Here is a 17,500-nt window from a genome sequence, read left to right as displayed (position 1 = left end):
GTTAGCCATGTCTCCGTGATAACAAACACGCAGCAGTCCCTCGTTGATTTCTGTGTGTTGAGCCACAGCCTTAATTCGTCCATCTTATTAGGAAGTGAACGAACATTTGCGAGAAACATGCTTGGTAAAGCAGGTCTGGTCGGAGTGCTCCGTAGCCTGGCCTGTACTCCGGCACGTCGTCCCCGCTCCTGCCTTCTCTCGCGGCGCCGCCTCCTTATCCTTCTAGTCGGCAGGGTGACCCACTTAGCTGCCGGTGCCCTGGCCAGATCCTCTGGGATGCTGTCGAAGTTGTTGTAATCACCAACCATTTGCCATTCACAGCTACGTCCGATATCCAGTTGTTCTAAGCAGCTATACGAATGATCCACACTGGCGACTAAGCTTAATGTTGATATAAGTAAGAACAGATAACATCGGATTGGGGATAGCAAAGCCGCTGCGTTCGGACGCGCCGCCATCTTTCTGTCAATGTTAGATGTTAATAACAATCTGAGCCTGTCACTGGCAAAAACATGAACTTTTAGTGAATGGAACGTTACACTGACGCTGCTCACTTGCCCTCGCAGCTCGTTTTGTGGCTGCCGGTTACTTCGCTCTTCCATAACCAATTTCAGAAAGTGTTGTCCCCATTAGGCACTTGGACACAAAAAACATGGGAAAATAGAGTCCGGGTTGAAAAATACTGAAGTTACCCTTTAAAAGGTCAATAAAAGATACAAAGATTTCAGCCTATTGTTCTCTTCACTGTCAGAACAAGCACAAATCTTGACAGCATGATAAATCTATATCTTTGTTTTCTGATTTTTTTTTGCTCTTGGGTGAAAATTGTTCATTTTCTCAAATATTCCCTGACCAGCAACAGGTCATAAGAGCACTACTTCTGGCAACACACTTTTCCTCTGCAAAACTTATTCAAAGCTTATACATCCATTGGCTACTCTGTGTCCAAAAGATTATAAAGCTGGACATCAGTCGGAGGCTTAATCGATCCCCCCAAAAAAATTCCCAAGCTCGTCTGGATGTATTCAATTTGTACACAACATTCAGTGAGGGGGCTATATTGTCATTAGCATTAAATAGCTAATTCATCACCGACACAGCCAGACTCTGCGCCTGCAGGCTAAAAATGGACTGTGACCTCCCGCTGTCTCTCTCAATGTCTGGGAGAAGGAAAAACCGTATTGAGCCAGACGTTAGTTTATCCCCAGAAACATATCAGGATTGGCAAGTCGGAGTATCCAGGCCACACTGAGTCTTGTCTACTGTCTGTCCATGACTCCATGAGATTATGTTGACCTCCATTGTGATGAGTAAACAGCCCCAGATGAGGGAGAGAAAAAAAGGGGGGAAGGCTGGAAGACAAGACAGAGGGGGCAACTTGAATGAACTAATTGAATGAACAAAAGATGTGAGCAGCATCCAAAATTCAAACAACCTTGGCTGTCCTTGCTTAGAGGAGAGTAAGGGAGGGAGAAACAGGGGTAAGAATAAAGTGAGTACAAGGTGGAGAAAAGGCAAAGAAACACACAAGTGTGTATGTGAGCCAGGTGAGGCCGGCTGAGGTCAGGTTTACGTCTGTGTGTGTCTGCTAGGTTTTTGTTGAAGGGCAATTGTGAGATTCTCTTCAGATACTCAGTGAACTCTGTCGATGTCTCACTTTATTTCACCCTCTCTCCTTCACTGTCCCTTGCTCCTGCCCTTTAGAAACAAGATGAAGGGATGATCAGGAGGCGGCTTCAGTTAAGACCGCCAATCAATACGGCTCTTCTGTGTGGGATGAGACTCCAAGATTACACTGAAAATCACAAATAGCAAATGACTCTTTCAAACTACTTTCTCGACTTTGAACATTCAAGTCTGACCAAAGCCGGGAAAATGGGAACCAGAGAGAACCTGCCTGTGTTACACTCGATGCTGTGCATGCAGCATCTGTCTCCTAATTCCCCTTCGCTTTAGCAGCCTTTAAACTAAGAAGCCCTGCCGTTCACAATAACAACACTCATCAAAGAAAGTTTTGCCGAACTACCGAACTCTCATTTCCTAAACGAGAGTTAAAATGCCTCCTAACTCTTCAACATACTTCATCTTTGTTTTCCTCACTCCAAACCTCCAGGCCCTGAACAATTAGGCCCTTGTTTATGTCTGAAAATTGCTGCGCCGTGCCTATCTGTGTATGGTCCCCGGCAGCTGGATGCACCGGTGGAACGGCTATATTGATTGGGATGTCTGTTCTTTTAACAAGGTCTGTCTGGTTGCTCTATCTGGGGGTGCAGCAGCGCTCATACCTGTTCCCCAAACGCCGCTCCACCTCAATTCAGGTAATGGGAGCACACTTCAAAACTGCTTACACAAAACACTATTTCAGGGGCCATTTGTAAAGGGAATAGCCAGCACCCATTCTATTGTTTCCTTTTATCTTATTTGACTTGGTTTTTCTGTCATTCGTTAAATCCTTTTCTCATTCGTTTTTTTCCACAAGGCCACCCCTCATTTTACTTTCTCTTCCCCTCCCTCATCTCCTCCATTAATTTGATAAGTAACTCCACCAGCTGTCCCTGAAGGGGCCAGTAGCAGTCAGTGTCATTATTTCCCTAGTCCGGCTTCGTGCTGACTGTGTGAGTTTGCCTCCCTCTCCGTTTCACAACCTGGACTGCCCATTTGTTTTCACTCTAATGAAGTAGTGGAAAAGAAGCAGGGGACAAAAAGAAGGTAGATGAGTAGAGAGGAGAGGGGGGTGGGGGGGATGGGGGTGGGGGGGGGGGGGGGGGGAGTGAAAAAAAGGTGAGGGGCAAGGAGAGGAGGAAAGAGGCAAGGGAAGAGAATGAGAGGGAAAAAGAGGTACTGTATATTTGAGCAAGCTGTGAAAATGCTTCTAAAGAAAACATTCCACTGAGGCTGAAAAAGATCAAAATCCCCAAAGTGATACATCAACAGAGGATGAAGGCTCCAAATGTTCACAGTGGTCAGTAGGGCCCATTAGAGGAAACAGAAACTTAACACATACAGGAGACATATGAAAACAGCGTCAAGATAAGGAACACTGTACAGTGTGTTTCTACACAAATCAATAAAGCTTACAGCTGGAGCCCTGTCCCTGTCCCTGTGATTGGACACTTGTCTTGATTTTGTGGTTAGCCAAAAAGCTATAAATGTTACAGCATTAGCATTTGGTGAATTAGTGTGAGTTTGGCATGTTTATGTGCGTTTCTGTTTCAGCGTCTCTGTGTCTGCCCAGTCCAGTGAGCAGAATGTTGTTACTACATCGCTATAATTTGAGTTGAATATTACCTCTGACGCCAGCGCACTGACTCTCATCACTCTAAAGCGTAGCCTGGATTAATACATAATGTTCCATTGTGTTTGTGAAAGTGTAGAGAGATGAATTCCTCCCACGAAGACCTAACATTCAGTAGATTAAGGCCCTTTTTCTTTGAGTCTTTCAGCTGAATCCTTCAAAAGACTGACACAGAGTCATAGCTGAAAGAGGACGAGATGAATTGATTTGATTATTTTTGGGTGAGTGTGGATCAATCGCATTCTTTCCCCTCGTCAGAGCAGGGTGGTTTGGCCCTGAGGGCGGAGGGGTGTAATCATTTGAGGCAGGCGGAGCGCGCCATTTGCCTGGGCCCGGAGGGGTTCTGATTTCAATACTCCATTATGAGCCGCGTTAACAGAAAATAACATAAATTCCTATCGGAGAACACACACTGTTACACACAGACACGTCGTATTTGAGCATGTATAAACACACTGAGACACAAAGAGAATCCTTCAGACAGACAGGAATGAGAAGAAGTCAGTGGGACGAACGCACACATTCCATATTATTACAAGCGTATATCACCCAGCTACTGAAAGGACAGTCTAAATAAGAAAATATTCTGATAATCAAATAGACTTCACTGAGATCTGTGCTTTCGTACGTCTGTTTGTACAGAGTTAAAAAAAAAAATCTCAAATTCTTCATATCAGTCCAAATGGCAGTGGACAAAATATCCAGGCTGCCTGGCAGTAAAATGTATACAGGACGGAAGCACGTTTGTATAAACTGTGACGGAGGAAATCGATCCTTCACACTGCTCCACATGAGGAGAGCCAGATGGATCCTGTTAACAGTTCTTAAATGAATTCTACACTTTCTAAGTCCTGTGACATTCAGGGAAGCTGTTACATTAAAATTCCCAGCGTTTTGACAATTCCAAACAAATTTACACAGGCCGAGCCGCGCTGCCGAGGCGGAGAGCTGACTGGGTTGTCCGCACTGTGTGTCAAGGTTATCACAAGGCTGTATTTGTCTAAGACTGACAGGACCCATTCTGAAACCTAACTCCACATCAGTTAGTGTGGGAGGAAGCTTTGTGGGGGGAGAAGGAAAAAAGCGAGGGAGGAAGAAATAGAGAGAAACTCAAACCATGATTTATTTTAAATAGCCAAATGTAGGCTGCAGGAGTTACCTGAACATCTGTAAGGCAGACGGGCTTTGGCTATCCCTAATGCTGCTGAGGCTACGAATGGCTGAAGAGAAGGTCTGTTTTAGACAGTTTTTTTCGACCTGTGTTGCAGTTATTTGTACTAAATTCCTGCAACATACAAATCCTGAACTGAAAGCAAGCAAAGTCCTTGTAAGGGAAATATTAACTTTGGAATATTTGTAATATGTCCAAAACACTGTCAACACAGCTCTCACGGGGGCTAACTGGGCAGACCACTGTGTGGAAGTGTATATAACTATTTATTTTCACATTGCAAACATTCATGGTTTGGTACGCAAAGCTAAATAATTTCAGGTCGGGGCCGTGCTGTCAATGACCCCCATCGCCACAGTATGTTGGCTTGGACAGTAGTTGGTTGATGGGTAAATATTAAGATGGTTCCTCGAGTGTGTAGATCCTGGGGCTGAGCTAAACAAATGGAGGTTGTTAAGGGTCAAGCTAAGAATGTTAGACCATAGACTGTATATAAAGATGGATGGCATGACAGCTCCCTTAAAGTGATGCCAAAACATCTGGATCGCCCCCTGGTGGCTGGCTGCAGTATAGGTCATAAAGCCCGCCTCCTCCATGTTAGTGGTTAGCGGATGGGACATGGGCCAAATCAAATACATTTTTCCTAAACATGGTTTCTGTCATTTTAGTTAGTTCTTATCACGCTGATGTATGTGGAAGTGTTCATTTTTCTGATAAGTTTGGTTTTAGTTAGTTATTTGATGCTATAAAAAGGGGGTCAGACGTCATGATTAACAGCTGTGGCTGACCTCGGCTCGTGATTGGTTTGGGCGGGTGACCTTGACACCGCGGCTCCATCGTCCCATCACTACTGCGCAAACTCTGGCTCCAAATGACGTCAAACTCCCAAGATGGCAGCTCCCGTATCTGGGATATTTTGGCTTCACTTCTGTACAGTGGGAGGAAGTGGAGACGCATCGTCCAACTTTACATACAGTCTATGTGTTAGACCAATTCAAGGAAATACTATCCTAATCTAGAGAACGCATTCTACACTCTTTGCCCAGAATCCCCTTCTGTTCTTGTCCCATGTTTTATCACTGGATGTAATCTTCACTACAGTCTTTGAACAAACTAAGAGCACAGAAGGAATATGTAATAAGCACCGCTGACCTTATATATGCTGGTCATTCATGCTGTCAACACTGGGCCGAGGAACGAAAGAGACAAACGGATGCATGGAGAAAGCTACGCCTCGCATCTTATTTTAAACAATGGAGAGTTTAATAAAATGAGGCATGAGGAAAAAAAAAATTCAAATGGATTTGTCAACATAAGGAAGAGACGCTGTGGCTGAGAGAAATCTAAAGTTAAGTAATTTGCACAAGACTTTCATTATGTGGGAACCTTGTGGAATTGAGAGTTATCCCCCAGCTTCTGCGTTTTCCCAGAACTGCATTAAGTGCAGAGATGAGATTAGTTTGCCCTGAGATTGAATTGGACATGCCTCCGGATTTTACTGCCGTGATACACAAATAAAGCGTGATACAACATTGCTAGAGGCTGACACGTCAAATGCAAACCAGGAAAGAAATCACAACCAAATTGAATGCGCTGCTGCCTATACTGAAAACAATTTTACAAAGTACTTAAAAATATTGATTTGGTTCATTTAAGAGACACGGCACGTAACACGGATTACAACCACTGTGAAACCGGTCAAATTTTCCACCAAGCAGTGGTCAGAGCACTTATAATTGGTGCAAATTTGTTTTTACAAAATGTAGTGTGTAATTTGATGTGATTTTTAAAGTGACTTGACTTCCTCAAGCAAAGAGAAGAAGTGGAGCAGCAGTTGGGCCAAGGGGCCAATGGGACAACAGCCAATCATGTGAATGTAAAGTGACCTTGGTAAAGATATCAAACAGCCCCTAACTGGAAGTTGTTTTGGAGTGTCAGCTACAGTAAATGCCTAAATTTAGTTGAGGCAACTGAAGAATCTCAAGAGTAGAGCAGGGGGAGCAGAAGGTATGAGGGATGGAGGGGAGGAGAGAGACGAGGAGAAGTCAGAGCGTGGTCACTGCTGCCCCTGGGCTGACTTGTAGAAGACCACAATTCTCTGCTCCTCACCTTTTTACCTTTTTACCTCTTTAACTCGTCCGCTAGCTCTCATTTTCGCCACGACCTCGGTAATAACAACCTATTTCTGTTTATTTGTTTCCCTCTGAGCAAACTTGGTATTACCCCCATCCCTCTCTCCCTCTCCTCCTGAAACCTGACTTCATCTAACTCCCTTTCAATGAAAAACATCACCAACAACAAAGAAAGAAAGTAGCTGCCGTGGGCTGCTCTTTTTCCCCACACAGGCCTGACCAGTCCACACCAGTACTCCGGGCTCATTTGCAATGCTAAATACAATTTTTAGGAATGGAAGGACTGAAAACAGAGGAATGGGTGAATGGGGCAGGCAAGCAGTGAATTCATTCTGTGATTCAGAGCTGGTAACACACCTGACCTTGGAAACTGTCAAACTCTTCTCTCTGCTCGACTCACACTCCATTACAACTCTAATAGCACCAATTACAGCTTTATTTAGCTATGTCATCCCCATATTCCCCTTCAGAGCACAGGGAGAATCATTATTTACCTTTCCATCCTCCGGGCAAAATTATGAGTATGAATATCACATCTGAAGAGAGGGATGGAAAGATAAATAAGAGCAGAGGGATGGGTGAATGTGTTCGTTGGGAGGGCAGGAGAGTGAAAGCATACGGTGGAGAGAAACCAAGAAAAATTGTTATTCCAGTAGAGATGTAGGTCATTCCAGCACAGATTTTTATTAGCATGGATGTAGATATCGATTGTTGGGTCAGTGAGTCGGCAAGGCAGGAGGGAACTAAATGAAAATGGAATCTAAGTGATCACCTGCTATGTAATGCAGTTACTCTTTATTACTCCTAGATAAATATGATAGATACACATTCATGTCTGCAATAATGTGAACTGAGTATGCCGCTTCATCACTGAGACCTTACACATGGGGTCACTGTCAGACCTTCATATGTTTTAATTTCATTACAGCACAAATAGATAAATATGATACACCGATGTTCTTGTCGCACTTAACGATCTCTGGGCAGGCATTTTTATCGGAAAAATCCATAGGGTCAACCTTGAGGCCACGGCACGCAGATATCACTGATTTTATAATGTAGAAATAAAAATGATGAGTTCCCAACCTGGTGAAAGGCTTCGGCTATAAGTCAAAATCTCTCCGCCCTCCTCGTCTCCCCTGCCGACTTCTACTTGCACTTTTTACTGCGCAGCAGGGGCTTTTAAATTAGTTTAGCCCAAAACCCAAAAGTAAAATTTAGCCTGAGAACAAAAGGCTCATTAAATCCTGTTACACTCATATGCAGGCCCACCAGCAATGGCATTATGGCCTGTGTTGCGTACCAGGCTGCAGTACAAGAAACCATGCTGTACAATATCAGAGCAGGCTAAAGTTTCAGCTGTTCTCTTTCCCTTCCTTGTCTGCCCTCATCCCACTCATGTCAGACTGAACGATCCCACACTAAGTGGATGCATCTGTGTGGTAGGAGCTCCACTGAACCAATTGGAGAGGTGGGTGGAGTAGTTACCATGGCACTACAACTAAATGTGCTTCCATCAGGTTGGTGATTGGATGGATAAGAGAGGCCAGATGAGAGTTATAGGGTGACTTTGGAAAGATTGTCCCTCAGACCCAGAGGCAAGTAGGCTTGAGAGGGGTCATTATGATATCACCCAACTGGTTGATCACATAGACATACTGGGCACGGACAGCAGTGGATTAGCTTCTCCACACGCTCTCCTCTGGATACTTTTTATTGGCCAGTTGCCCTAGCCTGGGTCTTTTGAGGGTTCATGTGTGTGTGTTTGATTATGGCCCTGTTCAGATCTGGCATTAACATGTGTCCTCAGAGAGCCGAGGATGAGAGTGAGCGGGCGGTCGGGTATCAGCTCCGCGCAAAGCAGCGGAACAAAAACACCGACACATCTCCGACAATTTGATAATAATGTCTGATAGATATGTGGCTTATAGATAAAATACAGTTGTACCGACAGGATACAGTAGAGCACAGAGGACGTTTCCATGCTGCGAGGCTGACATGCGCTCACGTCTGTCTGTCTGTTCATCTGAGGAGCGCAGTGATCCTGCAGATCTCAGCTGGACGTCAGTTGAGTTGGTGGTCCTTAATGTGGCCCAGGACACATTTGCGTACACACTACTAAAAGAATGTGGCCACATGTGGCCCAGACCACCTCTGAATGTGGTCTGAAAGATCCGATCTCAATGCGTCCTCAATGTGTCTTGAGTGCGTTCACACCTGTACTTAGAGCTGTTCACTTGTGATCCGATGGGCCTCTGTCTATGTGTTTATTGTGTGTGCACTAGAGTTGAGCAATATATATATATATATATATATGCCATTCACCATTTATACCCCTAGGACCCCTAAATTGATACACATTGTACCAGAATTCTATAGTTGTCAACTACAGTTGAGGAAGATAACCGTGGAGGAAGTGAAACCTATTATCAGAGTAGCCACACTTATGACTACACATGAATCACATTGGGCTCACTTTTAGTGAATAAAAAAAGTGAAAATAAACTATTCTTCATTTTTCCTGGGGACCACCTGGAACACCTTCAAGGACCCCTAGGGGTCCCCGGACCCCTGGTTGAGAACCACTGCCTTAAAGTATCTGGGTGTATCGGACAATATGGGCATCGCTGCACAACACTGAGCAGGGATGCTTTGTGGAAATATTGGATATAAAAAAACATGTTTGCATACGATTGTATTATTATTATATTATCTATTTTTAATATGTATTATTAATAATACACCTTTTTGTCTGATAACAAAAATATTATGATAATAGTATCATTGCCCAGTTCTACTTACAATGGCAACAGGATGTGCACAGGCATGCATACACACACTCACATACACATGTTAAAGCAGCAGTAGGCAGTATATTTTTGGCATCATTGGGCAAAAATTCCATAATAACCTTTCAGCATATTGTAATTCAAGTGTTCTGAGAGATAACTAGACTTCTGCTCCTCCTCATGGCTCTGTTTTCAGGCTTTAGAACATCTAGCCTGTGATGGGAGACTTTGACCAATCACAGGTCATTTCATTGAGAGAGAGAGCGTTCCTATTGGCTGTGCTCCGGTCATGTGACCGGAACTTGGCGTTCCTTCAACAGATCTCAACATAGCCGCCGCGTCACAAACTTTCTCACTTTACAGCTAAACCGTACACTACAAGATAGGGCTGGGCGATATAGCCTAAAAATAATTTTGCAATACTTTTAGGCAATATCGCGATACACAATATATATCGCGATATTTTCAAATATCCTCTAAGCACTTCATAAATACTCGATTTAACCCTTTGATGCATACAATCACACCAATATGATGATTCTTGTAGTCCCTGCAGCACACTGTATGTCTGCATTAAAACCTTCTTGTTTATATTCATCAGTGGTTTCTATTGAAACTATTTTAATCTCTCATGCATTAAGGGGGAAATCACAAGTTCAATTTAACAAAACAGTATCCACTTTAACCAAATAGTTATCTGGCAATACATGCTTTATATATTTTGATAAATACATAACACACACACACCGTTTTTAATGGCGTGTAATAAGTGTAAAGTATTTTATTGTTATGTTTACCAGTAAGCTGTTATAACATTGCTGATTATAAAAAATATTATTTTCCCACTAGTGTAGAAAGACTCACCAATCGCGAGGTGCAGCCTGCTGTATGGCCAGAGCAGTCTGGTTCATTTGTTCAGGCTGACAGCTTTGGTTCTGTTAGCTGGACGTTCATATTTTGGATCGAGTGTCTTAATGAGTCTTTTGAATCTGAGCTTTTCAACTACGCTAGACGTTGCAATGTAGTTTACAGCGGCCATGATTTCTTTGCATTTTGCACTTTTTTTGTCATATGGGATTGTCTTGAAAAGCGAGGAAGCCAGAGTCATTTGCCTCTGGGCTGGTTCTGGTTGCTTTGGTCGTGTTCTCGCTACCTTACTCGCTTTGACACTTCAGTTCTTTCGCTTTCTCCGGGTTCCGGGCTTTCTCTCTCCGCTGCTTCCCTCCATAAACAAAAACACGCCGGTCGAATACATCGCCCTCGCCCAGGAGAGAGGTCTGGATGGAAGCGGAGTCTGTGACTAGTGTGTGAAGTGTGTGTGTGTGTGAGAGGGAGCCGAGAAGGAAATGCCAAAGTGAGTCTAATGCCGGCGGGGGGGCTTAAAAACATTACATGACCATTTGTAGTCGATGTTCGCGATATAGGTTTTATATACCGTGCGTGGGACAAGCCGCGATTCCATATATCGTGAACATCGACTACAAGATGTTTCTGAAAACATCTGAGGAGAGAAATAGGCATTACAGTAACAGAATATTGATTCATATTTGATCAGCGCTGCCTAGTTTGACCATTTGGTCGGAGTTCGCGAGTGATTGACAGCCGACTCTCATAGACAGCAGATGGACAGCAGACCTCAGATTGGCTCTGACTGCTTGTTTTCCTCCGGTCTGTGAAATCTTGCAGATGCTGTTGGGAGCACCGGAGGACACAGAGGGATATGATTTCTTTCAGGTTACCAGTTTCATGTACTACTGTCAGGATATTACGACCGTTTTATAAAAACAACTTGTTTTAATCATAGTTGCTCCAATCTGGCCTACTTCAGCTTTAAGCACATTTAGAGCACAAAAAGGGGACTAACAACTGTATCAAGCTTTGGTTATGTTTTCTGCAAGGATGGTCGCACGGACTTGAACTGACGTGGAATCGTGACGAGGAAACGTTTTGATCTTTTTTACTCCGCGCCAGTTTGTCCTCGTGGCAAACCGACAAAGTCCTCAAAGTTCTCCATTTTCTCCGCCCGTCAGCGTCTGTGTAGTTAGAAAAATGTGGATGTGCACGGACAGGCGAAAACCTGCCGCACGGAACCCCCGCGAAAGGCCGTGTCTAGTGTGTGACGTCACTTTGGCCGTGCTTACAAGCATAAATCAAGCGTGAAAGTAGGGCTGCAACTAATGATGATTATCATTCATTTGACCATTATGTTTTTCTTCTGCAAATTCTCCCCCCGAAATGTTTTTCAGTACACATTACAAAAAAAATCTGATTTGCTACGTTTAAAAACATCTCCAGAAGCATGTTTGGAGTGCACGCCACGCATACAGTACAGCATACTGTATAGTACTGACAGGAAAGCAGACAGCAGCAGACATTCTGGGCTGAGCTTGTTACCTTGTCACATCTCATGAGGCCCAGGTAGCGGAGGGACTTGCTGCTCTGAGCGATCTGTGTGGCTCCCTGGTCTGTGATGTCCTTACACCAGCCGGCATCCACGGTCTCTATGGTGCTGCTGTACTGGCCTATGGCTATCAGAGCTGTGGATGCAGGAGGAAGACGAAGAGGAGGGACAAGGAGGGAGGGAGGGAGGGAGGGAAAGAAACAAGAAAAGGTGTTAGTCTGACAACCTTTCTCATGCAAATGTGGCAGCGTCGGCCTCCCAAAGAGACGCATAGAAATTCGAGATGAAACCGGGGCAAGTCATCTGGCCAGCTGTGACATATAATTCCAATGTTTGCACAACACCTTGAAAATATTCACACATACACACACACACACAGGGTAACATGCTGAAATACACGCATGGAATACACACAAATGTTGCACACACCCATGTTTGTTCAGACTGCTGCAGGATTCATCCATTAGAGCGTTGGCATGAGTCACAGCACTGAAAGGCAATGACACCGTGCCAGGGTAAAGTGTGACTCCATGCCAGTGTATGATTTAATTCTGCTGGTGTGTGTGTGTGTGTGTGTGTGTGTGTGTGTGTGTGTGTGTGTGTGTGTGTGTGCGCGCGCGTGTGTGTGTGCGTGTGTGTGTGTGTGTGTGTGTTTGTGTGGTGTGTGTTTACTGCTGCCAGGGCAGAAACAAAGTGCCAGCAGGGTAAAGAGTATCCACCAAAACAAATATCTGTCAGTGTCTGGGGGCTTTGTTCCACATCGGAGCATGTGTGTGTACATACCTTCACACACACACACACACACACACACACACTATACCTCACACGTGTTCTTCTCTTCATATTGTCTTCATTTATTTTACAAATTAAAATGTGCAGCAGACAAACAAGATGAGATTAAACCGCCTGTAATCTATCTTAAATAAAGACTCTCTGTTGCATTAACACACAAACACACACAACAATCTTCCTCATCAATCTTTGACCCGTCAATCGTTGGGCAGATGGAGGAGACCTGTGCTTCACCAGTCGATTGATAATGCTGCTCGGTGATCGATTGGCAGGGCCTGGGCTTTGTTCTCCCCTCTCTCACAACCGTCACTAATGAGAGTGGGAAGGGAGGAGGTGGAGCGAGGGATGAGAGAAAGATGAAAGGAGGAGGGTAAAGACAGAGAAAGCCTTTGACAGCACCTTCAAATACTTACTTAGCCCTGATGTTGTTGTTTTTTTTCATTTGCAGAAATCCATTTCACTTCAAACTTTTTTTCACAAACAAGCTTCAGACTCAAACATCACCTCAACGAGGAGGGAAAATGTGTCTTTACACACTCGTTTTCATGTTGAACCTCTTCCTGTCTCCCCTTTTCACTTTTATCACCAGCACTTTTAGAAATACCTCCACATATTACAGTATTAAATAACATGCAATCAGCAGATTGTTGATGTCACCGCACACTGGGTTAGACTCGCTGTCCAAGGCTGTGTATATGTGTGTGTGTGTGTGTACATGTATACGAGCGTGGAGAGAGAGCTTGTTCCCACAGGAGAAGGGAAATGAATAATCTTATGCTTTTTGAATCAACTGCATGTATTTAACCGTCTTTCCTCCTGTCCAGCTGGAGCTATGTAATGTAGAGTCTCCTCTACACACACACACACACACGCACACACACATACACGCACACACACACGCGCGCACACACACACACACACGCACACGCACCCGCAAACGCACACGCACACACAAATATATAAGGACCATCATGTGTGCAGTATGTTACATATGTAATATATAGCTTTGGGCACTTGGGGTGCTCCACATGTGGTTCCCTTTGTGCTCCAGCATGCTCTTGGATGCCATGCATAATGGCACATTATGACTGAACAGGCAGTAACATGGCTTTGAAGCTACAGTACAGAATGTTTCATGTAAAACGGCACCATGGGGAAGAGGCTCCATCAGGCCAGATGGGTGAGCAGCACACGGAGCACAGCCATGTTGTTTTTTTGACTAGTGGTGACCTGGTTAAGTAGTCTAAAAATGGAGACACTTGTGTTTTTGTATGTGTGCGAGACTGGAAAGACAAGTCAAGTAGGTGAACGGCTCCCATCTTGTTCCCCTTGTCACGTCCAATCACATGATCCCAAACTCGATTACCTGGGCTCAGACCTCTCGTCTGATGTTAAGACACACATATTGCTGCTGTTAAAACCTCCCTGCAGAGCGATCGGGGAGTTTTCTGAGGAACAGGGAGATCAAATAAAAGACGAGAGCTTCACAGTTAACCGAACCAAACAACAGAACTCCCTCTACTTCCCCTTCACCGACTCCAAGTCCCTGTTTCTTCCACTTCAACGTTACTTCTTTCAACCTGACAAAGTGAGAGGATTGAAGCAGACAGGTGCCCACCACGGCGCATGTATAAGAAGTGAGAGTGAATACATTGTCCATGCATTTCCTGATTACTCTGCTGCACTCACACACAACCTCACTACTCTAAATTACTGAATTACAGGCTCCAGACTCTATATAGGAAACATGTGGCAGTTTGAGATAGCTGCAGGGAGAACGAGAAGAGCAAATAACCCTAAACATCATTTTGTTATGCTCTCAAGTTGGTCAACTGGAGAGTCAGATAATGCCTTTGTCAGAACGAGCCAAGTGTTAAGCTATTTAGACTTGTTTAGTACTCCATCAACAAGTTCATCTGGTCGCTATTGCAGTCTAATATCCCTGTGTGTGTGTGTGTGTGTGTGTGTGTGTGTGCTTGTGCTCTGCTTCTCCCCGTCTTCCTTTGATCCTCTATCAGGAGACTGTAAACTCCAGCTACAGCTGCTGGCAAATGGAAATCGTTGGCTACTTCTGCAAAGCAGAAGAGCTTTCAGGGAAACCTTTTAACTACAGTCAAACAGTTTTGCTCACCTTAGCAGAGATAGATAGTGCAACCGGAGCTCAGTGCATTTCAAAAAGAGTGTATAGAAATGTACATACAAAAATGTAAAGCGTTTTATTTGTGATGAAAACATTAGAATCCTACTACAATTTGATTTGTGTGAAAACACAATGGTACTGCATTCTTCTCATTATGAAATAGTGAAACGGTATGTAAAAAGCACATCTTTGCATTTTTACATATATCACAGATGCACACAATGCAACTTTCATACACTGCTCGTCAAATCTTTACTTTTAGTTCAATCTAAACTAATGTAAATGCCAGCATAAGCAGAAGGGGTGTTAAGAAATATCGGGAAAATCGAATATCGCGATATTGTGTTCTGTGATACTGTATCGATTCTCAAAAACACTGTATTGATTTTTAATTAATAGTGTACATGCAAAGATTAACTCAGCCAATACTTTATTTCATTTGCAAACATATGTGTCCTCTCAGTGTATGTGCTATGATGTTGGATGTTACAGGGACTGGGATTCATGCAAATCCCTCTGTTCTGATTGCATAAAAATGTCTACTTTTTTTAACTCTGATTTTATGCATATGGTGGTGTGTTCTTTATACTATTACCGTTTTCCTAAAATTAGATTTAAAAAATCGCAATATATCACCTTGCTTACAGTATTGCAAATTATTGAATCGTAACCCCTGTACAGTATCATGATATGTATCATATCACCAGATTCTTGCCAATACACAGCCCAATAAGCAGAGCTGAGTATCACAGAAATGTGAAAAAATGCTTTTATTTCATTGGAAAATGTCTGACAGATGTTTTTTTCAAATAGAGCTCTTCCATTTTTTTGATGCATTTTATTGGTATAATACGCAGTGCTAATAATATTTTAGTATACATACATAATGTGCAAATTCTCTGTTAGACAATCTTTCATAATGCCAGCTTGCCTCTTGTCCTTTGTGAGTTGACATTTGCCTCTATGTCCTGATTACCGTTATGTGTGTAAGAAATATACCTACATCTTTGTACAGAAATGGGACTCTTATAGCAATGAATAGTAATTTGTTAAAGACATGTATTTGAAGGTCAACCAACCAATTAAGGCTACATATGTTAAATTAGACAAATATCACAGCATGCTGAATGCTACAGGTGCTGACTTTAATTGATTAATACTTAAGACTTATTTTATTATATTTACATAATTTTAAAAAATCTAATTTTGAAAAATCTAAATTTCTCAACTCGCTTTTTAGGGTAGTTGCAATTAACTGACAATCACATTGCCTACAATTGAACCAAATCTTTTTCTAAATATAGGGTTATCAAAAACCTTTGACTGGCAGTGTATAAGGGACCATAGGAGCAGGAAATTGTCTTTCCTGACTGATAATGATTTTCTGTCTGAGAAATAGATGAAGCGATATGCAAGAGAAGTTAAGGTGGAAAAGATGTGGAAGAGTCAGAGGAGAAGAGAGGGGGGGAATCCCATTCTGGCAGCAGGAGCTGTGACTGAGTGGTGACTACACACTCACAGACGGTAATGAGGACACACTCTGCTGCCCTGCCTGAAAATGGCTTTAGGATCTGGTTCTCTCTCTCTCTCTCTGTGTGTGTGTGTGTGTGTGTGTGTGTGTGTGTGTGTGCGTGTGCGTGTACACTCCCTCTTTAGTGTGAAAAGAAGCAGAGAGAGACAGAGATTGACCTTAAATCCTGGATATCATTCATTTTGAGCATGGCACATCTCACCAAATCTGTCATTTGGGGATAAAACTATGTCATCATATGAGAAACAGGTGGGGATCACATTTAAAACCAACAGCTCCAGTTTATTTAAGCATCTCCGGGGATTTGGGCCGACGTATCTTCTCGTCAATCAATCACCAAACAACAAATCAGTCTGTGGATCAATATAAAGAGTGTCATGGACCATTAGGAATGGTATCCCTGTGTCAAAACCAGAGACTGCAACCGCTCACGGTAGTATGCCTTGTAATTCTTTCATTAAGCTTTTCCCAAATATTCAAGTTAAAGTGTAAGGCGCTACTCATGGCTTTCAGTTAGGAGCCGAGGTGATAAATGTCAAGCAAAGGTGAATAACCGGGTAAAACCCCAAATCTTTGGTGTTCTATTAACTTCTACATTATCTCCAGACAGAGATTCATAACCTATTACTTCCCATATCAGGCACAAGCTGTTATCAAACGCCATAAATAGTGGATTTATCCAAACATAGGAGCGGCTCTATAGGCGAAAGTAATCACAGTCCTAACAGCGGGGTCAGGAGATGGTCAGCCCTGTGATGACCGCAACGTGAGAAGAAACCTTCCTTAATCCGCTTATACTCCTATCTCTGCTCCTGACCCCAGAGCTTCAGGGGTTAAGCATCTTTTACAGGCTTATTAGATATTCACTTATTACATTCTCCTAAATGATGGTGTGCCATTACTGCTATCTCATTGCTCTGAAGCCATCCCCATGCCTGTCTGCTGTAACCCTATACTCCATATTTTAGCTGCTGATGAAGACAGAACGCTTACAAAAGAAGTGATGGTATTTGGTTAAGATTTACTGCGGTGCAGTGTGTGCATGTGTGCAGCAGAGTGTGTGTGTGTGTGTGTGTGTGTGTGTATGTGTGTGTGTGTGTATGAATATGGCAGCAGGGACAACAACAAAAAAGGCTTATTATGGCTGATGTATTCCAGAGAGCACAACTGTCATGTCTAATGTGAAAGACATTCACTCGGTTCTTTGTGTTGAATTTAAAAACTTGGCCTCCGCTTTGCCCTCTCCACT

The 17,500-nt window shown here is 43.3% G+C and overlaps 1 protein-coding gene and 1 long non-coding RNA gene across 2 annotated transcripts in view; both read right to left on the bottom strand.

Annotated features, from left to right (window-relative positions):
* Positions 1–10,350, bottom strand: part of LOC119492661 — a 12,997-nt gene extending 2,647 nt beyond the window's left edge. The window contains exon 1 of the long non-coding RNA XR_005207828.1: positions 10,125–10,350. This is a non-coding gene — a long non-coding RNA (uncharacterized LOC119492661). The remainder of the gene's footprint in view (positions 1–10,124) is intronic.
* The window catches only part of fbxl17 (F-box and leucine-rich repeat protein 17), a 293,136-nt gene that overhangs the window by 17,699 nt on the left and 257,937 nt on the right, over positions 1–17,500 (bottom strand). The window contains exon 10 of the mRNA XM_037777241.1: positions 11,782–11,924. Coding sequence (XP_037633169.1) covers positions 11,782–11,924 — 143 coding nt within the window. The remainder of the gene's footprint in view (positions 1–11,781; positions 11,925–17,500) is intronic.

This window comes from Sebastes umbrosus, chromosome 8, assembly GCF_015220745.1.
Source record: "Sebastes umbrosus isolate fSebUmb1 chromosome 8, fSebUmb1.pri, whole genome shotgun sequence".
Classification (NCBI taxonomy): Eukaryota; Metazoa; Chordata; class Actinopteri; order Perciformes; family Sebastidae; genus Sebastes; species Sebastes umbrosus.
The sequence above is the reverse complement of the archived record's forward strand: the minus strand, read 5'-3'. Positions and strand labels throughout refer to the sequence as shown.